At 46.8% G+C, this 27,355-nt stretch overlaps 2 protein-coding genes across 6 annotated transcripts in view; both read right to left on the minus strand.

Annotated features, from left to right (window-relative positions):
* Nucleotides 1–21,613, minus strand: part of CD151 (CD151 molecule (Raph blood group)) — a 31,831-nt gene extending 10,218 nt beyond the window's left edge. Inside the window, exons 1-4 of one of the 2 annotated variants that reach the window (XM_041481163.1) lie at nucleotides 21,537–21,613; nucleotides 8,342–8,462; nucleotides 2,945–3,048; nucleotides 1,802–1,993 (exon numbers count right to left, since the gene is read on the minus strand). In XM_041481163.1, coding sequence (XP_041337097.1) covers nucleotides 1,802–1,993; nucleotides 2,945–3,028 — 276 coding nt within the window. In that variant the 5' untranslated portion in view covers nucleotides 3,029–3,048; nucleotides 8,342–8,462; nucleotides 21,537–21,613. Of the gene's footprint in view, nucleotides 1–1,801; nucleotides 1,994–2,944; nucleotides 3,049–7,868; nucleotides 8,022–8,341; nucleotides 8,463–21,536 lie in introns of those variants that run through there. The other variant, XM_041481164.1, reaches the window with a different exon arrangement.
* A 3,376-nt stretch (nucleotides 21,614–24,989) lies between these two features.
* CRACR2B (calcium release activated channel regulator 2B) overlaps nucleotides 24,990–27,355 on the minus strand; it is a 46,107-nt gene continuing 43,741 nt past the window's right edge. For all 4 annotated transcript variants that reach the window (XM_041481206.1, XM_041481208.1, XM_041481207.1 and 1 more), the window contains exon 18: nucleotides 24,990–27,118. In XM_041481206.1, the coding sequence (XP_041337140.1) occupies nucleotides 27,034–27,118 (85 nt within the window). In that variant the 3' untranslated portion in view covers nucleotides 24,990–27,033. The remainder of the gene's footprint in view (nucleotides 27,119–27,355) is intronic.

Consider the following 27,355-nt stretch of genomic DNA (forward strand, 5'->3'; position numbering starts at 1 on the left):
GTGGTCTGTGTCCTTGTAAAGAGCTGGACTGCAGCACCACAGCCAGCCAGGCTGCAGATCCACTGCCTTGCCTGCTCATGGAGCCAGAGAAACTCCACCTCTGCTGCCCAAGCCTCAGCACAGCACATGGTTAAGGAAGGCCAGTAAGAAATGACAAAAAAGTAGTACAGCTGTCAGTGATGAGCAATGAAATACTCACTGAAATACTATGAAAAGTCTTGAAGTGGGCTCATAAAACTCAGTTACATACAAGGCAGGAAAAAAAATTCACAGCTTCGCAACTTTTCAAGAGAAAAACAAACCAAAAACCAGGTATGTATTTTACAAACATATCCAAAGCTGTCAGTAATCAATTTTTAAAAGCACCAAGGCAGCACTGGGGAGAGCACAGTTCTGTGCTGCTTATACTGCTCCCTCCCATATTTACATGGGTCTCTTGTACAGAAGGAAAGTGGGACTGGCTGGCACAGCCCCTGGGGTGACTGTGAAGCTGTCAGGATTACTGTCTGAGCTCAGAGCTGGCAGAGGCCCCCAGCCAGGCTCACCCAGCCCTGGCAAGCACAGCCCTGTCTCAGATTACTCAGGGCAACCAAAGCAGAGCACAAGCAAGAAGAGACAATAGGTCTGTCACATCCAGCCGCTCCAAAAGGACGCGTGGTGTAAGGAGACAGAGTGACCTTTTATTCCCAAGGGAAAATTATTAATTTTCTATGGCAGAATAACAAAGAAAACTCCGCTGGATTTTCATACGTAGCTTCTGGCTGAGGGAAAAAGACAAATGGAGATCTCTCTGGCATGGAGAGTCAGTGAAGCAAGGCCAAAACCAACTGCTACAGACCAGGAACCCACTGAACAAGCATCAGCAATGCACTCACTGTGTCTCCCTCTGTATTTTATTCTCCCTCCCTGGCCCTACTCTGCCTCTCACAGGGATTATCAGGTCTGCATAGCAGTGAAGCATCAGGCTTGCTCACAACTCTTATTTCTGCTCCTCTATCCAAAGTGAAGAGGAGAAATGGAGTTGGTCAGGTGAATGAGGATTTGCAAAGGGAGCAGCTGGTGGCTGAAGTATTTTTTTCTGTACCTGTGAATGCCAAGAGCCACTGATTGTTATTTCAGTCACTGCACTCACCACTGCAGCCCAGACACTAAAACAGACTGCTGCCACACTCCAGACTGAAAGGGAGATTTGAGAGGGAGAAAGGAAAATAGAAACCTCAGGGATGGTAAAAAACTTCAGTGTAGGTGGGTGAGCAGGGAGCTGGGGAAGTAACACAGAAAAAGCTGTAAAAGAAGCAGCAGATTATCAAAATAGTATGGCTCTTTTTTGTGGAAGCAAGACTGAAGTAATTTTTTTGCAATTGAAGAAAATATTGGAAGTTTTCTGATCTTTGACAACCAAGTGGAAAAGTGCATTAATCTGGCTTGAACCTAGTGTCATAAAAGCTAGTTTTGCTACAGGTCTCTCATATTTTTCTCCCTCTTCCACTTTGCAAAACAGAATATAGAATGGGCAAGGAAGAAGGAAGAGACAAAAGCCGCAAGATTTTGTTTTGAATAGTTTCAAATAGATGTTCTCACACAAAGCACAGGTATTACAACTGCAATTTTTACTCTTGAACCATGCAGCACATTCTTTATGTAGATGAAAGAAAATGTTCCTGTCCCCTGGGACATGGACAGTACTGCTGTCAGGAGCTGGAGACCTTAGTGATATATTTGCTCCAGGACAAACAAATAAGGCTGGTGCACAACACAACCAAGATGTTTCCCCCAAATAAAACAATCAAGCAAAACTCACCACTCTTAGCAGATTCCGCCGCTCTTTGAAGGTGGCACAGCACCCAAGGATGCCAGTGACCATGACCACCACGCCAGCCACCACCAGGATATAAGCAGTTGCAGAGTATGTGCTGGAGGAGAGCAGGCTGATGTAGTCACTCTTCTCAGCCAGGGTCCAGGTGCCCACTGCCATCACGGCCCCGCCAGCCAGCTGGGGAGAGAGAGAAGCAAGCAAATGAAGGGTGTCTGAGGCATGGACTTCCTCACCTCCCAGAGCAGCTGGACAGGGACAGCAGGATGTACCACAGCTCCATCAGCTAGCCAAAGATGATTTACATTAAAGGATGGACTCACTGGGACTGGAGCAGGTCCTGAGCTTCAAGACACCCAGTTCAGCACCCCAGACAGCCTGAGATGGAAGCTATCTAAACCATCTACCTGTGTACAGCAGTTCTTACTCAGACCAGAGTCTTCCCAAATGTAGCCACATTTGGGTTTTGGGCAAATAAAACATGTAAAATCTGTATGACCAGCCTGGCTGGCTAAACTTTAACCCTTGTGACAAGTGAACACAGAGAACCCAACCACATCCCTAGCAGTCCCCTCTCTCCTTCAGCTTCCAGAGGGTTTTAGGCAGCTTCTGGTAAACTCACACAGTTTTTCTTAAAGGTCTGATCTGGACACTCCATTGCTCTCTCCCATGCACCAAAGTAATACACAATCCTTTGGCATCAGTAACTTTTCTGGTGGAAAGTATGACTCTAAGAAGCTCTATAGTGGATTAGCTGCAAGAAGGTGTGTGTCATCTCCAGCACTCCCTCTGCCATTTTGAGAGAAGGAATGGCAAGACAGTGGAGCCCTCAGGCTCCTGGAAAAAGTAAACCAGGTAAAAAAATCAAGGCTTATTTTCAGGCTTCCTGTAATTTTCTGTATTTGGTAACATGACCTAGAAACAGCCACGTGCTACAGTGTCAAACCATAACTTCTGCAGCCTGAGCAGCCAAGCCTGAGCAGCGACATTTCACCCAACAGGACCAAGGCTGTGTCCTACTGACATCAGCACTTCTTCCCAAAGACTTCATTATGCCCAAGGTTTCTGCACCCCTGACACCAAAACTGCAGTGCCACCTCATTGTCTCTAACACAGACTGAGTTTTCTTACCCAGAAAAAGAAGTTGAAGATGAAGAGAAGGTACTTCAGACAGATGGTCCCACATGTTTCCTTCTTTTCTGTATACTCACGCATCTTTCTGGTTCACCAAGTTCCTAAAGAAAAAAACAAAACCAGAAAAGCTTGAGTGAGTCAGTCATGACACCACTTCTCCCAGAAGGCCAGCATTACTACCCTCCTCCTGCAAGATCTAACACTTGCAATCTTTTGAAGTAAGCTGGTGAACAAGCCATTCAGCTGATTTCAGGGACACAGGACAGCGTTTGCTCAGATAAAGAGCTCTAGTATCCAGTTGGGTGACCTACACACAAGATCTTGCACAATCCCAGGCCTGTTCTCCAGAAAATCCCAGTCCGGCTCCTGACTGCAGCCTGGAGCTGCTGTTCTGAAAGTGGCAACAGAAATCTTGGTCTCTGATATTTATGGAATAATCTGTCTCCAAGTAATATTACTTTCTCACTGGCATTGGTTACAACTGCCTTAAATAGATCCTTCTCTAAGTTTGGGCTATTTTTGATCTTTACAACTGTAATTGGGAACACACTTGTTATATGTTCAGATGTCCTATCCTTTTTGAACCCTAGCAGTCTGTTGGAGTAATTAATTCTCTTCTTCACTGCTTACTTTCCATGGCCCTTTTCACTGGCTAGCTGTCCCCCAGGACATTAAGAGACCGTCCCAGCTACTAAGAGGAAGAAATACAACCCTTGGCTCCAGATGATCTGACAGCATAAAATGCCCCTGCAGATATGTAAGGAATAGGATTTTGTTGTGAGTCAGTCCCAGTGCAGTGTTACAGTTCTGCTGCACCCTGGAGCACATTTCCCAGAAGTGGGTCTGCAGCAAGCACAGCTCCATGTTACTTCTCTGCCTGTTGTTCAGACCTCAAAGTCTGAACCTCTCAAAAAAATATCCTCATCATTGCCTGACCAGGCAGACAGGACAAAAGCACTGCACAGAGTATTGCTGCCAGCATCACCTGTGTGAGGCAGGATGCAGAAGTGCAACCAAATCCTCACCACTTGCATTCAATTAAAAAATCATCCCTTTGCTCCCACACAGCAAGGAATAATGCAAACACTGTGCACCAACATCAGAGTGCAATGTTTTCCTAAACCAGCAATTTCCCTGGAAGCAGGAAGGCAAACAGCCTCTACATTTTTCCAGAGGCATGGAGTTCATGCTTAGTTAAAATATAAAACTTCTTCACACAAGTGATGCAAGCTTCCTCCAGGGACCAACTGCAGCTGCCCCCAGCCATGCAGTACAGACTCATCTACTTTGGCAAATCACCTGACAGCAAAGTGAGAAATGGGTACACACAGCCAGGCTGCACATCAGGTGACTATCAGCATTATCTTTGCCACCACACTTCTAATGTCTGGAGCCAGATGAACCAAGGCCGGGAATAGCTCATTCTGCAGCATAATGGTTATTTTATTTGCGGGAAACTATTTCCTTGTGCTTCATGCCAGCCCACTCAAAAGCCCCAGCCAGGCCTGTGCTTTAGAAACTAACAAATGAAGCTAACAAGGAAAGCAAGAGTGTGAACATGCCAACAGTCCCACCCATGCCCATCCCCATCACCATTTCACAAGAAAACATTTTTCTCCGGAATAACATCTGGCAACAGCAGCTGGCAGCAGAATGCTGCTTCACTTGCAAAGTGAAGCACATTCAGAGATGGTGGCACAGATTCAAGGAGAACAACTCTTCAGAGTTATCTCCAGAAGAGATCAGAACCTCCAGCAATGCTCAGATTAATTACCGTGTTGCAACACAAAAGGGCCCCGGGCTTTGGGAAGGAACGATGCTGCTGGTACCATATGCACTGACCAGGCTTGCAAATTCTCCATGAGAAGATGCCCCAAGAACACAGCATGCATGGAAGGTGACAGATTTACAGTTCCCAGAGGCTTCATTAAGCCACAGAACAAGAATGGCAGCAGCAAGGCAGCCACCCACGCCTGCACAACTCAGAACAGGTACCTCAGCCCAGATCTGAGAGACGCCTTCCAGTAACAGGATTTCTGGCCACCCCTTCTAATATCAGGGCTGTATGCAGAGGAACGTGCACTGCAGCCTTGCAGAGACTGACCAGGGTGTGATAACCATGCTTTCTGTCCTTAGGCTCCTTGGCTCAGTTTCCCTCTTGCTCCTGAGGATTTTAGGAACCAGCCTTCCTTCATTGCTTCCTTCCTTCCATCCGTCCATCTGTCTGTCCCCTAACTATTGCCATACAGCAGGTGCTGGGCCCTAGCAAGGGATACTAAGTTGTCCCTCCTTCTGATCCAAGAGCTCAGAAATCCCACTCACAGCTCCATCTAGTCCAGGGTGAGCACTGAGCAGACACACAGCTGAGACTGCACTTGCATCAGATGACAGACAGTCTGAAATCCCCCTCAAGACTGCAGGTCCTGCTCCACCCAGCACTGGGTACAGGCCTTTCAGGCAGCCTGGCTTCGCTGCTGGCAGGAGAGGATATGCCTGTTTCCAGAAAGCTGGCAGGGAACAGCTGCAGGTTTATGAAGCAGGGTGAATCACCAGGGATGGCAGACCATGAATCAGAAAGCAATCAGGGCTGTCTCCTGTTTGATCTATCCTTCCTAGCCAGGAGCAGAGCTGATGGCACTGGCTGCCTCTGCATGCCTAATGATTCACCCAGCCAACTATTAAGGGAAAGGCAGCTCTGCAGACCCTCTTTTTGGAAGTCCTGTTTGCGCTCCTTGCCTCACACAGCGTGATCTGCTGCCTCCCATCACCTGCAAAGACAGGGTCAGGCTTCAGGGAGCTATCCTGGTCTTCGGGGAAAGCAAGAGAGGGCAGGAGACTATAGTGAAATGCTTTTCCCAAGGAGCCCCGGCAGCGGGAGGGGGGAACCACAATCTGCTTCCCAAGCTTAGAGTCACTTCAGGCTCTGAGCCTCATGGTCCCAAAAAGCAGAGGTGTTGATCAGTGTCACAGCATCAGGATGAACAGGAAGGCCTCATCCTGAATTCACTGACGTAGCCAGGGTCTCTTGCCTTCAGTCATCCTTATAACAAACCCTCAGTACTGATATGAATCACTCTTGAAACCGGACAAGGAGCAGCAACAGTAATTAACACACATAATTCTGTTCTATTTTAAACACTGAGGAAAAATCCTGTTCTGAATCACTATCAATAATTACACATGAACTCTCTGATGAACAGGAAATTGAAAGCTCTGCCACAAGGGTATATTTACAATTACATAAAAACATATTAATTAAACATGAGCTTCATAATGGGAAGTACTTTGCTAACTGAAAAAGTGGTTAGAAGACTAGAAGTACTTCCATAATGAAGTTTACTTGGTCCAGTCCAACAAACAGCAGCTTCATCAGCAAGTAAAATTTCAGCAAGCAATCAAGGAATACAGGCTGTGAAATTTAGTCACACAATGGGAAGAAGTATTTTTATGGAAGTCACGAGAATCAACAAGAGGTTCCTACTATTCCAACACACACTGCAACAGAAATGACAGAGAGAAATAATTCTCTAGGGAAAACAAAATGCATTAAGCTGACAGGAAAAAACAAGTGGCAGAACCTGCAGATGAAAAGGAGGGGTAACAATCTGAAGATTAATTCAAGAAACTGGGAGTTGAACAGCTTGAATCCAGCTTCCCACTCTGACACAGACTTTGTGCATAGACTTGCGCAAGTCTCTCAGTCTGACCCTTGCCTCTCTCTTCCTCCCCAGTGCAAGACCCTCATCTTTCTCTAAACGCAGTGATTTTATGAGGATCTGCACTGAGAAACTCTGCTGATGGAGGAATGCCAGCTGAGAGGCATGACAGGCTCCAGGTGACTGGCAAATTGGCAAAAGCCCGACAGCAACACGATTTCACGGACTCAAAAGTGCTTTTGCCAGCAAATACTATTTCAGCCAGTGAACTGGAACAACCTCTTTCATGATTAGTAAAATACATACTTATAATGAGAGCAATGCCTGGTAAAGTGATTTTGACAATAATTTATGAGGCTTGCTGGTTCAAATACATCAGAGATTGAGAGATGTTAACAATGAATTATAGGAGTAACAGTGAATAACAGTGGAATAACAGTGAAGCAAGGAGGAACCTATGCAAACATCTCAAAAAAATAAAAAAGATAAAGAGTGAGCTCATCCTGCCCTGTGTCTGCAAGTCACAACCTCCTAGGAGGGTAAGAATATACAGTGCATGACTGCCAGGTAAAGCCGGGATCACATCAAACATGAAACCATTCTATGATCTGATTTTCTTGGGCTCTCATCCTACCATGACTGAATCCTTAGGACAAACTGGACCACAAGAACTCGCCAGATGTTGAGCAGTATGGCTCCAGTTCTGGGTGCTGAGCATCTGGGAACACAAGCACTGCACGGACAACTGTGAAATCTAAAATTTCAATGGCAGGACTTGATCTGTCTGTTCCACACCACACCACTGTATTTTTCTTTGCAGACCCAAAGGCACACATAGGCATGCAGACAGAGCCCAGCTCAGAAAGCATATGACATGCACATGCACACACACACACACACTCCTGCTGGATAGACATTCATTTAGTCATCCCAGACACTGCTTGGTACATTTGCCTCAACTTGCACAGTAACAGCACTTAATTAAACAGCAAAGAAAGCCAGGCCTGCAGGCTTTTTCTGCACATGCCCTAAAGCAGCATCTGACAGATGGGGAAAAAACAATGCCAAAGAAAATGAATAGCTCCCAGGCCATTAAAAGCATCATTATTTTAAAGTATTGATTTTTGAGTGATAGCAAGCAAATTGGTATCAAACACTTCAGTGACAACTATTGCACAGATAACTCATACACCACAACTCAGATAACTTCTAACATCTTTGCCAAAGCACACAAGAAAGTCTTGCTGCAGGAAATCCCACCGTACCTATGCTGTAACAAAAGTGCAACCACAGGGCACACTGCTGGCCTGGAGGGAAATGTTCCACTGGAGACCATCTGAGCTGGGTCAGAATACCCTGGCAGCCATCAGCAAACAGAGCAGACGTCCTTCCCTTGGTATGTGCAGTGCAGGTGTGGGCCAATAACTTTAATCTTCAGCAAACTCACTGACATTCTTCGTCAAGGCTAAACTCCAGCCTTTAAAAGCATGACCTCTCTTGAGTTCCCTCTCTGTAAGATGAAAACATTACCACTGACACTTTACCTACCCCACTGAACATCTTCAGAAAGGGCCTCCAGCTGCTTCTCGCCTGCCAGAAAGCAGCTAAAAGTAATTTAAGTAAAGCCTTCCCAGGAGAGGAATTCTAAAGCTTGCAGGTAAAGAGGTCAAATTCACACCATGCGCCATTATCCACCCCAAATTGACAGCCAACATGGATCAGCAGTCTTGACACTGACCTTTCACCACCAAAGCAGGTGACAGCACCAGTGCAAATGTTCAGTCCTCTTCAAAGGCTTTTTTCCACCCCCTCTCTTCTTGATGGCTCTAGTCTGCTGCTGGATTCAGGAAAGCAGAAAGCTGAAGGAAAAAAAGAAGAGAGATGCAGAGAATCATGAACTATGCCAAAGATAATTCTGAAATCAATATATGATTATATGCTTTGCCATCAAGTCCTTTAAGTAGAGAGCACATGATTTCAGAATACCTGTTATGAATGCATTTGATTAAACTGTGAAGTGTGCACTGGATAACAGGAAAGAGCTTAACTGCAGCAGGGGGGAGCATGAACATCTTCTGCTGGTAGAAAGCTGTCAGAACAGGTTTGTATTTACTGCTGCATCCTGTAAATGCTGCTATCAATTCTGTCAAGGCTGTGTACACAAAATGACAGCTCATTCTGGTGCAAAAGGCCTGAAAGCAATTCCATGAGAAAGCTCAGGAAGATCCTTCTGTGCAGTGCAAAGCCCTTCTTAGTGTTAGTGCCTTGAAGCAATCAAGTTTTCAACCTGGTCATGGCAACCCCAGCCTCTCTCCTTCTTCAGCTCTCCCTTCTGATGAAGCCATGTAGCCACTGATAACCACACTCCAGCCACAGGGTTCATCCCATCAACATTCAGTCATGGCAAGTAGGTTGTGGCTTTCTAGCAGCACAGTGGCTTCCAAGTCCTCCCGTTTGCTGCCTGCACTGAGTGTACCAGTGCAGAGACACCTCACCACATCGCCTTTTCAGAAATATCCTCCAGTGTGCCCAGCACACGGCAGAGCAACAGGCTGAGGGCCCTTGCTAGCACTCCATCTCTCTAACCTTGGCATGTCATCCTGGGGCTTGTCATTTCTGTGGAGGCAGCTAGGCTGCGTAAGTTTGTACTGGAAATGGCCTCTAGCATCCTCTCTTTCCCCTGCTTTTCTAAGGTAGAGGGTCCCAACCAGCACAGTATGGACAACACACCTTCATTTATAACCGGCTTGGATCATGCCTGCTTCCATTCCCTATGAAAAATGATGCCAATAAGGGACAGGAATTTGTTGATTCACATTACTACACACAGCCTCTGGACCACAAAAACATCTCTTCAGAGAAACAAGTGGAAATTCCATTTCTTGCACCACTGGAAAGCAGGTCAAACAAAGTTCTTGGGTTCATTAATTAAAGGTCAGATAAGGGAACTTTCTGAAGAACTAGGGACAGGAGAAAAGGCACAGTCACCTAGAAGGCAAGCAATAGTTCTTAAGAATCCTCCTGAGGCTGGGCCCAAACTCTCCAAGACCAGCCCTAGTGCCCTGCCCTTTATTCATCTGCTTCATGCAGCTCCCATGCTCCTGGCTTTTCAGAAGGGAAAGCTGAGCCAGGACACAAAGCTCAATGCTTTGCTTCCATCTCAGCATATTGGAACGTGCTGCAAAGTCAAAGTACTTGTGCCTTGGACTGGGGAGAATGCAAAACACAAGTCAGGCATCCACCGAGGAGGAAAAGCTCCTTCTAAAGAATTGTCATTTAAATTTAGGGGGGACGGGGGGAGCAGGCACACAGAACAGATTTTGGTCAAAATCCCTCCTCCCTGACATCTTTGGCAGACCCTGCTTGACCCTACCTCTTGACTGGGAGAGCACTTTTCCAAAGAACTGAGAGAGGGTAAATTCGTTCTCATTCTGGGAGTCTGTGAGGATCTCAGATCAACAGTCTGTGTCAAAGCAACATCTCCATGGGCACATGACAGTCCTGCTGTCACCCCTCACGATGCTTGCCAAATCCCTCCTTTCTTCTGCCCTGCCTCAAGGTGCTGTGGTTTGAAAAGACTCCTCAAGAGAGATGTAGCCCCCAAACTCCTGCTAATTTTGGTAAGAGCAAGGTATTCAGAGAGAAGCTGTATGCCTAACACACCTGAGCAGTCACCTGCTCTTTGAGACAAGACTGTCTCTCCAGAGAAGAGCACTCAGACCTTTCACTCATATTTTCAAGACTGTTTACTGCCCAGGGGAGGGGCTTACTGAAGCATAAATAACAATAAGCATAAATTTCAAACTCAGCAAGGATTTACATGTTCAGCACCACCCACATACCTGCCAATTAAGTGTTTTATGAGGGGGTTAGCCAAACTGGGTGAGGCAATGCCTGGCTGTGGGATCCTTGAGGATAACAAGGACCTTGGCATAAAACCAATTTTACAACCATTAAGAAAAGAAAGCATAAGAGAGAAAGATAAGAGTGATCGAGCGTGCCTGGGACTGTGTGTCTGTATCCTAGCACTGTTTCACTACAAAGCAAACAAAAAGCCCTTCCCTGACAAAACATTCACAGTCAGCCCCAACCTGAGAGCAGAAAGCCCATGTCTCCTGCTCCCAGAAGTGGGTAAGCAGGGAAACAAGCAGCCCCTCCAAGCACCTAGTCCCCATCAGGAGCTGGAAGGCAGGCAGAGACCAGCACCCACTGTGTGACCAAGGGAAACTCCTTCTGCGTCAAACAACCTCCTCTTGTATCCCACAAGGCCTCCTTTATCCTGAAGGATCCCAAAGCACTTTACACTATTTATACACAGGAACCACTTCACTAGTCATTGAGCTGAGGAGAGGAACAATAACCTTCTCTTTTCTCTCACTGGAAGCTGCAGAAATCAGTGCCTGGCTGTGTTTGCAGAGAGCTCATAGCAATGAGAGTTTGACACAACAAGGAGCAATAGTTCAGATAGGTCAGGGTCAGCCAACAGACAAGGCAAACTCTTCACTGCAGCCTACTATTAGTATTTTAAATTCTATTTTCCCAACTCTGCTAACGGCCATTGTGGGATTCTTTTTGTTTGGGGTTTTCTTTTCCTTTTTTTATTTTTAAGCAGGGCTTTGTCTGCACTGGAGAATTTACCAGTAGCATTAAACCACATTTCTAAACAAAACATTTTGTGCCAAATCAGCTTTCTGCCTGATCCCTTCCTATTCATTATCTTCCTATTCATCCCACTGTTTTTGAGCCCAGCGCTCTGAAGCAAAGCCTCTGGGTTCTCAGTGTTTTCAGAGAGTGCTCACAAAACCTCCCTGCCCCGTAGTTATGCCAGTACTAGAACCAAGTCAACAAGCACTAAAAGTCCTGGGAAGATAGAAATCCTCCCAGCCTCCACAAAGCCTATTCAGGCAAACCTCAACACAAATTTCAAAGCACTCTCCAAATAATGTAGTAGTGATGACCATTTTTTCACTCTCTACAAAAAGCTGGGTTTTTACACAGTGGGTTGAGCTGAGGGCAAAGACTAACCAAAGAACACGTGCTGCATTGTAGCTCCTACACAGTCACTCAAAATTTGGCTGCAGTCCTAGTGCAGTTTTGCTCCCTACAAATCTGTACATTGAAAAGGTGTTCAGCTAAAAGCCAGTAGATTTTCTACCTCCCCACAGTGTCAGGTGCATATTACATTGCAGATTGTCATCTTCACTGCACCAAACTCACAAACAAATCATAGGCCTTAAAATCCCAGGGTCAAAAACTTATGCAGCAGTATTTGGAAGAGAGAGCAGGCAATTTGTGTGCCACCACAAGGTACATCTCTAGCCTCTCAATCACACAGTGTTCTATAATCTGACTGCCTGAAAGATCCTCTGCCTCCTCAAAGCACCCCAATAAAAAAAAAAAAAAGAGAGCAGGTTATAACAGGAGCACAGAGAGATTAAGTGCCTCTCCCAGCAGAGAGAAGGGGTGAATTTGCACTTCTCAACATCCATCCTCCAGCAGCCAAGCTGTCCTGTCTTTTGGAAGACCAATGCAGAACACAACACTATAAACCACAAAGTTTTCATGTTACTTGTTAGCACTGCCTTGCCTGTGCCCAAGACACCTGATTGCAAACAGCACAAAGCAAGAGGTGCACAAAAACCCACACCTGCTTTAGCTTTTGTACAAAACTTGTTTTGAGTGAGTTGTTCCTGTTCTCACTTTCTGTGGTGCAAACAAGGAAATCAAGTCTCTGGAGTCATCCCACACATCTTTCCCAGGCAGCCTGCCTCAGTGTAAACTCCACTAAAATAATATTTTAAAAGCAGTTCACAAGGGATTTGGCAATGGAAACCAAAGTTAACATTCTTACTGCTTCAGACCTGTTGCTGATTAGCTCAGGACCTGTGCCAGCCATGCCAGAGAAAACCTCTGAGTATGCCAGCAGTGGAGCAGGTACCTGCAGTACCAGGACAGTACTGCACAGACAGAAAAGGGAACATCATGCAGACACAGAAAGGGGCAACAGCAGCTCTCACCTCATCATGGCAGCCACAGATGCCAGTGACAACTTCAGGAGCCTCCTTTTCTACACAGAATATCCTCATGTGGAAACTCACATCTGAAAATACCCGCTTTCCCAACAGCAGGACCAGGAATGGACAAGAAATCTCTTCTGACCATCAGTCCTTATATATATCCCCAGTAACACTGTCTCTAGAGTTGTTCTGAAGTGGTCACTGAAAAATTTGAGGAGTTATATTCCTCTCTATAGCTAAAATCACTTTATTAGAGTCAGATCAAATATCAAGCACAGTCAAGGGCAATTAAATGACATTTCATTTCCCAGAGCTGTAAGTCGAAGTTCATAGGAGCTGTCTCTCTCCTGTTGCTATAAGAGCAGTGCTGGAAACAATGCTCAATCCACGCTGCATAAAGCTGCCTTGAAAAGGATCGTTTTTCCAGTAAAATTAAACAACTCCCAGCCAAAAATAAAACATTCCTCCCCCTTCCGCCCTGCCCTTGTGTAGCACGTTTTAATGACTCCACCAAAACCATTTACGCAGCTGTTTTTGGAGCAGCCTGCAAACTCGACCGGGAGGCACCAGCATGTGAATAAACAACCGGGAGGCAAGGGCTGCCTCCAGGCAATTACCTGCTGGCCCTTCACCAAGGCTGGCAGCAGGAGACAAGCTACAAAGAAATCCCTGGTTCCACAGCAAGCACCACTAAGCTCCAAAGAAATCCCGCAGCCCCATGGCAACAAGGGCTTCCCTGAAACACCTGGCTCTGCCGGTGGCACAGGGAGCTGGGCTTGCTCTGCTCCTCTCCACAGATTCAAGCAAAGGCACAAGCAAAGGGCAGCTGTCCATGAAGGATACAGAGCCACAATCAGCACAGCAACTTTGTCAAGTCTGTCTCAGTGTACATCCTGGTTTTGGCTGGGATAGAGTCAGTGTTCCCCTTAGTAGCCGGTGCAGTGCTTAGTTTGGATGTAGCATGAGAACAATGTTGATAACAAACATGTTTTGGTTGTTGCTAAGCAGTGCTGACTCTAGATCAAGGACTTGTCCGTTTCCCACGCTATGCCATTAAGGAGGTGCACAAGAAGGGAAGGAGCATGGCCAGGACAGCTGATCCAAACTGGCCAAAGGGATGTTCCATGCCATGGAATGACAGCTGATCCAAACTGGCCAAAGGAATGTTCTATGCCACAGAATGTCAGGCTCAGGATATAAACTGGGGGGAGCTGGTCTGGAGCTGCTGGTCACTGCTGAGGGACGGGCTATGGAGTTGTGTTGTGCACCATTTGTTTCTTGGGGTTTATTCTTCTGTCACTCTCCTTTTCATTACTACTATTATTATTAAAATTATTACTACTATCATTATATTTTACATTGCTTCAACTGATAAATTGCTCTTATCACAATACATAACTTTTAATTATAATATTTTACTGATTCTTCACCCCATCCCATCAGTGCAGGTGCATGAAGGAGGGGTGGCTGCATGGTACATAACTGCTGGCTGGGGTTAAACCATGACAGTGTAATCATCCACTTCATTTAGAGCTGGCAAGGAAAAGAAAGTGGGAAAGGATTCTAACAGATGCCAGCACAAAACAGCTGGACTTCAAAGGAAGCAGAAAAGTTCTGAAGGGGATTTCTCCACCAAACCACCCCCCTGTTAACTTAGCACTCTATGAAGAAGCTTCAATAAAGGAAAGCCTAAAGTTACTTTGAAACTTAATCCTCCCCACAACCACCCCATCCACCTTAGAGGTCAATTTTCAAGTCAGGAGGAACCATTATCATCTCATCTGATCTCCTGTTATTTTAAAGCTTAACATTTAAAGGCTAGAAGCAGTCCACTCTATATTCTAGAGTAGCACATTCTACCCTGGAATAACCCTCAAATACCAAGAAGACTCAAGAACACTTCAGGAGATGGGAGAAACCATACTTTGTTCCCTCAGAAGCCTCTAAAAACATAACTGGCACATCCCCAGCATGCAGACTTCTTTGAGCTCAGCAGAAAGCAGCAGAGCACTTTGCTCTCCGTTGCTGGGCAGACTCATTATCCATCTTTCAATTCATCCAATGCCATTAGTGAGCAGGAGGGGAAAAGCAGTCCATAGCATGGCTCACTTGTAGGTTAAGACTCTCAGAAAGTCCTTAAGCATTAAAAGCAAAACATACCCAAGAGAAAATCCAAGAACAACACAGTCAAAAGTTTCTGAAGAAACCGAGTCACTATCTTCAATACTAAATGCCCACTGTGAAAATGAGGTTACTCTAGCATAGACAAGGATAGAGGAACCCAGAAAACAAAACTTATCTCTTGCTTTTGAAGAATTTAGAAAAACCCTAAAATCCATGCTGGAAATAACCAGGTCAATTCTAGCACATAAAATATTCCTCCTGTTACTCACCTGAGCCAAAAGAGTGTTCTAGCTCTGACTGCCCAGGGCAGGATAATGCAGGGAGAGGGGACCAGAGCTGGCCACACATGGTTATCAGTGCCAAAAATTATGAGGATACTGATGATCCACAGCAGTTGTGCCCTTATACACAGGGAAACCAGCTTCCCACTTATCCCACTGTAAATATGTTACTGATAAGAATCACATTGATGTAACTACAATAATTTATTTTGGCTACTCTCACTGCTACTCTCACTGCTCTCATGTAAGTTGGCTTCCCCCTCCCTTCTTTTTTTCTTAAAAGATTGTTAAAATTCTCAATGAAGTAGAAACAATAAAACCCTTTTTTCTACAAGGGGGTTCTCTTCCACATGGAGACAGCTGCAGCCAAAGCAAAGCTCATGACACCAGTGAAAGCAAAGGTTTTCCTCTGCAACTGTCTGCTTTTCCCTCCTCCCAGGCTTCTAGCAGCACACCTGCGAGTCAGGACGCACATTCCACAGTGCCTGAGGGCACAAACAGCCCACTGAAGTCAGCAACCACGATCTTGTCCCGGTCTAAGCACAGTGGTTTAAGTTTCCTTTTTTCTTCCTGTCTCGGACACACTGCATACACCAGAGGTGAGCCCTGTGGGGTGCACAATGGACAGAACAGGCTTTTGTTTGGCTCTCCAGAGCCCATTTCTGAGGCTGAGCACAGCCTCATTCCTCAAACATGAGCTCAGCCGGACACTTGCACTCTTTCCCTGCTCAGGAGAAGGAAAAAACCCAGACAACTGGGACTGAAAGGTGCAGGAACCAGCCTGACAGTTCTTCTTCCCCAGATATTGGAAGAGGTCCTCCCAATAACAAGAAATATGTCCTTTTAAAAACCCTCCAAGTGGACAAGGCACATTGGAGACCACACCAGATGTCTCCTGACCTCCAGCAGACCTCCCGCCTTTAGCCAAGTCTCCCAGCAAAGATGGAAAAGGGCAATTGCACATAGCAAGGGGGAACCTGCAACCAACCACAGGTCAATTCCTCATCAAGTGCTACTTCCACACAGGACTGGACTCATCCTTTCCATGCTTCCACAGCCAAAAAAACACAAGCACAAAGCCCAACACTTTCCCATCCACGCATTCCTTGCACACAGCACCTAACACAGAACCACAAGACTTTCCTGCTCCCACGTTTCCATGTGCCTGGCTTCTGCACTCACTGTACACCCCTGTGACGGCACACACAGCTGCCCACCACCTCCCTGGGAGCACTGCATGCAGCTTGCAGTGACCATGGAGAAAAGGAGCCCACCATCTCTGTTCCCAGGGCAGTGTGGGGGTGAGATGTGGGATATGAATTCCTCCCTTCTGGATTCCACCACAGCTAAGAAGAAAAACTGACATTCACAAGCCATGACTCACGCCTGCCTTGTCAGACACTACAGAAGTCCTGCTCACTGCCTGGCATGTCAGAAATGTCAGCATGGCTGCCATCTGCCAGTTGGCTCTGATAGCAGACAAATTTCACCAAAACCATCCTTCCTCCTTATTTTCTTTAATGTTGCACCGTGGTGGACAGTGAGGGTCAGAGTACTCCCTAAAAACCATAGAGGCATTGTGGCTGCTACTTTAGCAGATAATAGGTCAGCAACTCACTGCAGACAAAACAGAAACCTCTCCCACAGTAATTCCTACCTCCCACAGTAATTCCTACCTCAAACCAGTCTTGGTCCCAGTTTTATCTGAATTTCATTAGTGAATGAGCCAACTAATCCATTGTTCATCCTCCAGCTATGCTGGTAAGTCATATGCTTGTACTGAAAGACCTGCCAAGGATTACTTTCAGTCCGTGTTGAGCTGATTGCAGTCCTTTCTGAGATGCACCTACCGAGCTGTACAGCACTTTTCTGACTGGGACTGGATAGTCCAGGAAGATCACCAAGATCCAAATGCAGCCCAGACTCCAAAACACACCTGTTATTCCACCATGCAATGCCAATAGTGCAAACAGTAATCATCGGCTTGATCCTTCTCCTGTCCACTTCTTCTCCAAAGGAGCAGAAGTGTTCCAGGGTGAGGTATCAGACACGTTTTCACCTCATCCATTTGTACAGCATAGCAGATCTTTCTTCCACAACATCTCCAAAAGGTGTTTCTTCCTTCAAACCTATCCCTCTCCTACAGTGGCAAAGACATCTGGGAAACATGCTGCAAATTTCAGCCCAACTCCACCATTTCTCAAGAGTGTCCAACTTCCAGATCACAGCTACAAGGACAGATTTCACCAAAGCACAGGCACTCACCTTTACAACTCTTCCCACTCCCCACTGCTGCTTTCTTTCTTATAAAAGCCAAGAAAACCTGGGTTGAACAAGTGAACTTTGCTCCTTTTGTATCCAGATCTGGCACCAGCCACAGATAAGAAACAATGGTCAATGCCAAACATTTTATGTCACCGACTTCTGCCTCGGCTGTTCTTTATGAAGCCTCATTACCACCGCCAGGAACAACCCGTGGGTCTGAGCTACATCCTCTCTTGCACCTCCCACATGTTTGATTTCCCCTCTCTTAAGAGTCTGTGCCACATACCACATCCTCCACACTCCCTCTCTGGGATACACTCACCTCAGCAGATAGGAGAGGCAGCTCCATGGCAGCCTACAGGGATGCAGGCAATGCAACGTCAATCAGAGCTGCACAGTGTGTATTTCTTGGCTGCACCCTGCAGACAGTGCCTGTAGATCAGCACCCAAATGAACTTAAACAGCTGCCAAGGACCCTCCCTCAACTGTTGCAGAACAGAATTCCTGATGTCCTTCCTTATGCCACTAAACCAGTATCCTGCCTCCAATAATGTCCACCACTACTGGCATCAAAAGCATGCATGAAATACACCTCACACACACATATATACATATGTGTATATATACATATATATATATATCTCCATGAAAAGCCCAGCTGGCATGTCATGGCATCAATTCATGCTTGCATCCTTCTAAGGAGTCAGACTTTCAGTCCCATGTTGAGCTTATTGCACTCTGGCCATACAGAGCTGTATAGCATTTTTCCAGCTTGGACTAGGGTCATAACCACCTGACCAGCACAAGGAATTCAGGCTAGAAACATGGATCAAGCTGGTCACACCCAAATGCCCAGATGCCAAAACATATCTCCTACTCAGCCACGAAATTCCAGGAAAACAGTAATGACCCTCCTGCTCATTTTGCCAAGAGTTTTATTACTGCCAGCAGCCAGGACACAGCCCTGAATCCATTCCCCAGGACCCCAGGCTGTTGAGATCACAACCAGAGGAGTCTGGCAGACACACCAGAAAGGAGCACTGAAGAGAGATGCCCATCAGCCGTGCTGCTACTATGGCAGATCCCTGCCAAGAGGGCCTGGCAGCCAACAGCTTCTGTGCTGTGGGGAAGGATGGAATGAGGCACTCTCCACAGAACTGACAGAACACCTCACCTCCATTCCACACACCTGCCATTCCTCATTTCTCCCTCCACACCCTGGCTTCAGACACAGGGTAGAAGGGAAAAGCACATTTCTCACAGACTGGGAAGATGGTCACCATCCTGGGGAAAAGCTCTGCCAAAATGCAGTACAAAAAAAGAATGGAAATATGGGATGGTTTTACAGTGACATTGTTCATTTCATTTCAGCTTTGCTGTGGCAAAAGAAAAACTACATTCGGGGTCTGAAAGGCAGGATGAGCAAGTGAGACAGAAGGAGACCTGGCCAACACCCTTAGGATCTTGAAGGTTCTTAAACGACCAGGGAGACTTAGGCTTCTGCTCCTCAAAGCCAGAGAAGCTGAGATGAGCTGTCACTTCTAGGAGCCCCCCTCCCTCAGGCTTTCCATGACCTCAGCTGTCAGTGCACATACCCAGGAGAGCTGGAGATAACCCAGTGTTGAGCTCAAGAGCAGAATACAGGAGAGTTGAGGCGTAGAACATCCTCTCAGGAGGCTTAAGGAACAAGGCTGATGAGGCCATGGGAGACAGTAATGGTAAACTGGGACATGAAAAAGCACAGCTATCCTTTTTGTTTTTCAGAGGCTGTCAATGTTTTTTCTTTCTAAGCTTCTGCCTTAGAAGGCACACGAAGAACAGAGGGACAGCATGACTGCTTTACAAATCATCAAATTACCTGGAAATGCCAGAGAGGATAGTCTGCCACAAGCAGACTATCACACATGGTGATAAGAGATGTTACACAAACAAACACATGTAAATACACATTTTCCTTCCATCCATAACCAATAATTCAATGTGTTAGTGAGCTAAGAAGCCAAACTATGTAGAAGGAACAAGTGAATTTGCCAGTGGGATAACCTGGCTGGAAGAGACACAGCTCTCCAATCAACCCCCTCAGGGCTGTCTCAAGAGCTAGGCAGTTGTTTGCCTTCTGTGCATGTGTGATGGAAACAGTTCAAGTCATGATACGACTTTTATTTGCTGGGAATGATAGGCCTGCTGGAAAGTTCCTAAGGGGAAAGAGAGCCCTTCACAGCCACTCCCACGGAGCATTTTTGCTTGACAAGGGAATACCAGCAGCTTTCTTCCACCCCCTTATTGAAGAATGTATCACACCCAAAGAGAGAAACTTTCGGACGCTGCACTGCAAGTAGCAAATAAAACCCCTTTAACACAGCTGCTTTGAGTTAGGAGAAATAAAACTGGTTAAACACTCACCAAATGTACCACAAGAGGGATTAACCACCTCAGAGTCCAGAGCAAAATGAAGTGTCACACACGGGACATTATTTCAAGCACTCAGAAAAGCCATTTTCTTATTGATCCCTGAAGCCAGCATAGAGCAGGGAGTGCCAGGACTTCTACCAGGCAACTGGGGGAGTCATTCTGCTCCACTGCAGAAGCCACAGGACAATGAACACAAGCAGCAGTCTGGAATTAAACATGTTTTTTGCAGAAATACAGCATATGACCAGAAGTATATACAGGTCAGGAGCTCAAAGACATCATCAGCAAACTATAGAGCAAGGATGTGATCTGAGGTGAATTACATGGAGGAGCTCAAAAGCTGCCACCTCCTCCAGCTCGCAGCTGAAGCTTCCAGCAAGGGCATCTGACACAGAAGAGCTGGCACGCCAGAGCAGCTGCAGCAAACCAGAGCCCACCTGTGCAAGCCAGCGTTGTGCCTTTGACAGGGACCTGTCACCAGATGAATAAAGCATAAGTGATGCTACCCCAGCTTCCAACAATCCACAGACTGGGAACTGCCTGTCCTAGGCACTCAAAATGCTTCAGAGAATATAAATGCACTGAAACTTTTGCACTGACTTTTCCAATTACCACAAGCTCAGCAACAGCTCAGCCAAGACAGGCACTCTGCTCCCTCCACCACAGACAGTCCTTTGGCAGCAATGACAGTCACCCAGGAGGACTGGGGCGGACATTTGCCCACTGGTGGCACGCTAAGAGACCCTTCAGCCTCCACAACACCAGCTGGTAAGACCACCCATCACACCAAAAGCTTCCCTAAGAACCTTGGCAATGGAACATGAAAGTCTCAAAGGAAATGTGTTTTCTCAAAAGGAATATCTTTCAAAACTGAACAAATGGCCTCTGATGGGTGATGCTATTTCAATCAACCCTTTTTCTACCACATGAACCCGCAGAGAAAGCCAGGAAGCACTGTAGGAGGACAAAGGAAGTGAAGCAGCGCAATTTAAGGGATGCTGTACGGTAGCCTGAAATAAAGACATGTCACTGCTAAAACTCAACAGGATACTGCAACAAGTTGATTACAAAAGCCCTCAGGAAAAGTCAGACTTTAAAAATAAAAAAAAAATTACCACAGTTTATGTTCATCATGAGAGGACAAGAAGAAGAAACTACTAGTAAAGACTCCTCATGTCAAGCAACACCACGGTGCAGAAATAACCCATTGCCATCAGCTCCCCATCTGATGCAGCTTCCAGAAAAAGAAGGGAACAGAACATGGCCTGGACTGTGTGGTAAACAAGCGCTCGTTCTCCCCCTCCTCCGCCTACAAGGGTCCTACAAGCCCAGCATAAAGGCCAACTCTTTATTTGTACGACAGGGAAATTTAACTGAACAAAAGGCGGAGGGGGGTAATAATCGTTTCACAAGATTTATGGCAACATTCAGAACACCTTCACTAATTCCGCGGGCTGTGCAAAGTTTATGACACCACCCGCAACAGGTTAAAACACTTTTCTAAGGGGGAAAAAAAAAAACAACACCAACAAAGCATACAAGGGCCAAGCCCCTGCAGAGCTGTGCAATGCCACAGGGCGCTGGAGGGGAAGCAAAGCGGTGCTGCGGTACAGCCGGGGTCGGGTGGCCGCGGCCAGGTCCCCACGGGCGCGGGGCGCCGGCAGGGACGGATGGAGCCCGGGCCCCGCTGCCTCACACGGGGCCCGGGGCCGCGCTGCGCCCGGCTCTCCCGTGCCGCCGCCCCAGCCCCTTCCCCGGCCCCGCTCCCCCGGGGCCGCCGCGCCCCCCGCCTCCCCGTCCCACCGGTGCCGCCATTTCGGGCGCTCCGCCTCACCCTGGGCCGCCGCTCCGCGCCGCCGCACGCCCCGACCTGCCGCGCTGCGCGGGAGGGAGGCAGGCGGGAGGGACGGGAGGCACCCTCAGGAGGGCGGGAGGGAGGCGCGGCCGGCCCGGCCCACCCCAGCCCGGGCCACCTCCCCCGCCTGCCACCCGCTCTCGGCCGGCCCGGCTCGGCTCGGCCCTCCGGCCGGGGCCGGCTGCCCGTGCTTTGCGGCGCCGTCCACAACCCGGCTCTCGGCTCCTGCGGCTCACGTTGCCGTTGCCGCAGGCAACACGTTACAGCGAACTCCAGATGGAGGGGCTTTTTTGGTGTTTTGGTTTTTTGGTTTTTTTTTTTTTTCCTTTTTTTTAAGACGTCAAACATTGCTTGTTAAAAGTGTTCTCCATGAAACACCCTGCAAATCAAGCTCAAGCCTTGACTGGCACATTGCCTCATCCTCCCATTACCTCACTTGAGCCACAGCACGCATACCCCTGTGCTGAGCAGCAGCCCTGGGCGAGGGATGCTCCCAGGAAAGGACCCGAGCCCTCAACACGGCTGAGTGGCCTCGCGTGGTTTTTCAGAAGTGGGATGAGGAGAGGAGATCTGGCAGGGAATGGGGAGGCCAGTTTAGAACCTCCTCTGTACTTCCCTTAACTTCTGCATGTGCCCAACTCAGAAATCACTTCATCCTTTGCAATGGGTAAGCTCACTTTAGCTCAGAGCTGCCGGAGAGCCAAGTGATCAAATAGAGCCTTGGGGGATCAGCTCGCGGGCGCACTGACAGATTTGTTGCAGGGAATGCGTGGCAGAAGCTGGAAGCCACAAGAGCCACCGACCCCTGCCAGGTTCTGGCCCTTCTTGCTGGGGCCCTGGGTAGCTGCCACACTGGTCCACTGCCTTCTTGCCATGTCCAGGGATTTCATGCCCAAACAGGGAACCACATTATCCCCCCACCACGGCAGATTTGGGTCAGCAAAAGGGTATGACCAGGCACAAAGTGCTTCTTTGTGCTTGGGAGAGCCTGCAGGTACAGGCGAGATACACCACAGGACCCCACCTCCCCATCCTCAGTTTATTGCTGGAATAATAGATTCTCTTTTTTTACTGCAGATTTACTTGTTTACCTTGAGGAGACTAATTTTACTGGTCAGGTCTCCTGTGGACTAGTATTTTCAGTGTTTGCAGCATCATATATATATATATATATACATATATATATACATATAAACATGCCCTGCAGGCTGGAGAGGCTAGAGCTGGATTATCATAGCCATGCCAACCAAAATTTCCGTGTGACTCATCAACAGCCAGATAAGTAATGAGCACCTCCTAACAAAGCTCTGAACTGCAGGGCCCTGGCTCTATTGGCACTGAATGGGAGATTGCCAAACAGAGCATTTGAAGGTGTATAATGGGCTGTGAGATACATTTATAACTGGAGATTAAGTAATTGGTCTATATATGTTACATACAGGTAAAGATATTATAAAAGAAAGGCCTTATGAAATCAGGCCTAGCTCTGCTGAATTACCAGCTGGCCCGTTACTTCTTCTAAGTGCAGCTAGCTCAGTTCCCAGGTGAAGAAATCTTGAGAATCTGTTTGCATAACAACTTATTCTTAGAAAGGAAAATAAGTTGCACCTGTAATAAACAAGAAATCTGCCCCACAGGAATCAGTGAACAACATAGGTAAACTAACCAAATATAGAGACATTTGACAGACGTACACCCTAGCCATTTACCAGCCAATAAACTGTCAGTGTATTGTTAGCCAATTAGGTCTAAGTGCCTTCTGATATTTCCTATAAATATGAGCTTTGTGAATAAAGAACTGGCTTTTCTGCATGAAGAAACTGAGTCCCATCTACTTATTAGTGCGACAAATATATATGTTTATAGTCTAAGCAATCAACAAGTAAAAAGATCATGAAAAGACACAAACAGAAGAAGGTGACAGGAGAGAAAATAATAATGTGTGAGTGACTGCATGATCCCTATAACAGGAACTCATTAATCGTATGTAAATGGAAGAAGTCCCTTGGATCTGGAATAAAGAAGATAGTAGAAAACAACATCTCAAACGTTTGCAATTTCTGCATTTATCCTGTGGAAAAGCTTCAGACTTAACACTATGGCTTAATGCTCTCTTTTCAGCCCTGTTTTGGCTTTTCAAAGAGATGCTGTCAGCCTAATCCTCTTATGCTTACCCTTAGCATATTGACATGAAACAGACAAGTGAAAGCAAAGCAGAGTGAGGTCCCTTTGCCGGCCTGCAGGGATTTGTGGGGCCATGGTTACTTATCAGAGCAGATGGCTTTTTTGCTTTTGCCCCTACACCTGATTCTGTACACAGGTGCACTGTTGCATGTGCCAGGATAAGGCTTCCCAGGCTGTAAGAAGAGTACTTTCTTGTGATATGATTCCAAAATACCTTACAGATTATGTGCAAAAAGTCACTTGTTCACCAAGAGGCTGGAGCCAATGTGGTGAATGTATAAGCCCCCAGGCAGTCTGATTTTGCATCCTCCCTCATCTCATGCCCCCTCAGGACATCTCATTATTTGCATTTATGCTACAGTTTCCAGCAGTCACTTACAAAGGGTGGCTGCTCCCATTTAGAGGCAGGAGAGATCCTGACAAAAAAGGGGGATGTAGTAAAATGAAGAACTTTTTGGAAATTCTGGTCTCATTTTGGTCTGTTATTAGACAGGTTTAAAAACTAGCAACATACCCCTGGGTCTTCCAACAGGACATTTAATGACTGTGCTGAGAGACAACAAAAGACCTTCCAGTAATAAACCCCAACCCTGCTGCTTACCGTTGTCCAAGCTCAGCCTACTCAAATTCTGTGCCACTTTGTCATCCTTGAAACAAAAATCCACCCTTTCCTGCTTACAAAAAATATATGTTACAAGGAACTACTTGTGCTATCAGTTTATAGCAGGGGAAATGAGTAATAATTTGTTTGGTCAAAAGTGTAGAGTGATTAGTTCTGTAATGCATGAACATCCAGCTGGAGCCATGCCAGGGCACAAGGATTAAAAGCAACCAAATTCCTAACTCTAGTGAAAAGAATGCATGGGATATTAATAAAATAAAGGTTTAGTTATATGGATACAGGTAACAAGGTGAGAACCTGCCCCTCTCTGAAAGCACTATACCCCCAGACATTGGGGAAGTGTCTCCCCTTTTTCTCCTCCATGTTCTGCCTTCCCTAATAAGCTGGGCAGACTCTGGCTGCTTAAAGGAGGTAAAAAAAGACTGGAGATTAATTTCTTCTGAGCTGCCCCCAAGACATGGGTTCCTGGTTAACTCTCTCCCTGCTTGTAAGACCCCCTGTGTACCACCATGGGGGAGAGGCCACTTCCTGGGCAGTGAGAAGGGAAGGTCACACTAGGATCAGTGATTGAAGATGGGAGGCTGATCTCCTGCAGCACCTGTAAAAAAATCTCTCAACACAACCACTTGTAAGACAGCATTTCTTTATTGCCTGTACTGTTTGCACACTAAGAAAACATACTTAAGGTTGTACATTGAAAGAACCTGCTGGTTCTTGCCATTGCAGTACAACAGCACTGATAAAGGTAACACACAGAACTGGCCCCTATTTGTGTGTCAGCCCTGTTTCACGCCTTTGTCTCAGGTGTGCTGTGTACAGAGCGTGGGAGGTGCATGTTCAGAACACCTTAGCATGGATTCCCCTTCCCGAAAATCACTCCTTGCAAACACAAGCAGTCCCTCTGGCAGCACTGTAGGTGTTACTCCAGGCTCCACACCAGCTACCCTGGTTCCTTCAGGGCCTCTTGTAGCTTTCTGATTCCCAGTCTCTGGAGGGTGTTATTGCAGTTAAACAGTGTGAGCCACAGCCAGCCAACAGTAAGGACTGACCAGGATCTCATTACTTTTAGCTCTTCCTTTTACTCAGAAATCCTGCTCTTCCAGAGAAAAACTTCCTCTTTCCTGTCAGAAGTAAAGGGCACCAGGAAGTGCCATGGAAATTCTTTGTACTACTGATGTCTGTAGGTGACTCAGAGCACTTTTCCTGCCTGGGATATTCCCAGTAAAATTTGTGCAATAAATAGACATTGAGAATAACCGCCTCATCCCAAGAGAGGAAAGAGCATGGACAAGTACAGGCCTTCCCTATACTTTAAGGTTTGGAGGTTGCATCACAGCTGCAGTATCACCTCTTGTGCCTAAAATGTCCGTCACATACAGAAACAGCCTTGAAGATAAAAGGGGAAAGGGCACTAACAAAAATCTCACTCAATCCCAAGGCTTTGAGAGCTGCTGAGCTGCAAACCAGAAAGCATTGCACCCCAGAAGCTCCATGCCCAGGCACCATGGCAGCTTTGCCAACAGCAGCACTTCTGGGGACAGTTTCTACTTCTGCCCTGCTTCTCCTTGCCCTGCCCCTTACTGACAAAAAGGCCCCTTCCCAGTGGGAACAGATTCAGTCTGGCTCTTTCTCAGGCCCTTCACCAGTCAAGTGAGGCTGTTGCTCAAGGTCCCTGCAAGAGAAAAAGGTACCTTTCACACTGGCAGCTGCCTTGCGCTTCCATCCAGGTGCATTTGAAAGCACTCTGGTGGGATCTTTCAGGACTGCGGGTAAGGCAGTTCCAAGTTGCTAGAGATTCTTCAGGAAAGAATAAGAGAATGGGAGGAAACAGGCAGCATTCAGCCTTAAAACAGGCTATATATGGCTCCCCTGGTTTGTACAGACAGCTCCTGCAATGGGCTATGAATCAGCAGCACATGCAGCACCTGCGGGTCCCAGGGCAGCGGCTCTGTGTTCTGCAAACATACGATAGGACAGTGAAAAGGTCCATAAGGGTGACAAAGCAATGAAAGCCATTGGGATGATTCATCCTATCAAATCACATATGGAATCTGTTAACTACAATATTGACAAGCCCAGCCAAATGCTGCAGTAAATCCAGGGCCCAATCTAGATCTTGCAGGAAGCAGTGGAAGTTTTCTCACTCACCACAGTGGGCTCTCAGCTGAGCACTGCAGCTGCAGAACCAAGAGGAGATGCCTCCCTCTGAGACAGATGGATCACTACTTAGAGCCAGCCCAAATTTAAAATAATATCTTTCTCTCTTACATGGAAATTCTGTTTAATGCAGACCCACTGTGTCCTCTGCTCTCTGCTGCTAGGCCACTTCTTTGCCAGAAAGAACAGGAACAAGACTTCATCCCTTTACAGGGAACCAACCTCTCCAGACAGAAGGCCCAGTCTGTGCTGCTAGCTAAGACCAGCCAAATTCCCTCAAAGAAGCAGAGGCCTCTAGAGACCAGGGCTGCATGCAGACTTGGGAAATAGAACAGTGCAGATAATATGCACATTTTGGCCTGATTTATGCCTCAAAATTCACAGACTGGGAAAAGCTGCACCTTCCCCAAGCCTCTAGAGAGCTGATACCATCAAATTCAGCCTGCTTGAAAGGAACCCCCAGCTTCATGATACAGCATTGGCACGTGTCTCTTGCTGACACACTGGTGTGCTTTATGTGCAGCACCCTTTCCTCCTGCTGATATCCTCCAGCTGCAGGGCATTCTCCCTCTGCCTGTCTTCTTGTGCTGTCAGCAACCTGGAAAGAGCAGCACAGATCAAGAACACAACCTGGTTACTGAGTTCTTCCTGCCAAGGCATTTGCCACTGCCCTTTAGGGCAGCCATTTAGGATTTACATTTAGGATTGCAAGAAGTGACAGGCCCAAAGACTGGACTTCTCTGGAAGCTGGGCTAGATAAGTCTCACACAGAGAATGAGCAAGAATTTCCAGGGAACAGGGAAAGAAACTGGACACATACAAGAGGGGGTACCAT

This window comes from Pyrgilauda ruficollis, unplaced genomic scaffold (genome assembly GCF_017590135.1).
Source record: "Pyrgilauda ruficollis isolate IOZ18807 unplaced genomic scaffold, ASM1759013v1 scaffold55, whole genome shotgun sequence".
NCBI lineage: Eukaryota > Metazoa > Chordata > Aves > Passeriformes > Passeridae > Pyrgilauda > Pyrgilauda ruficollis.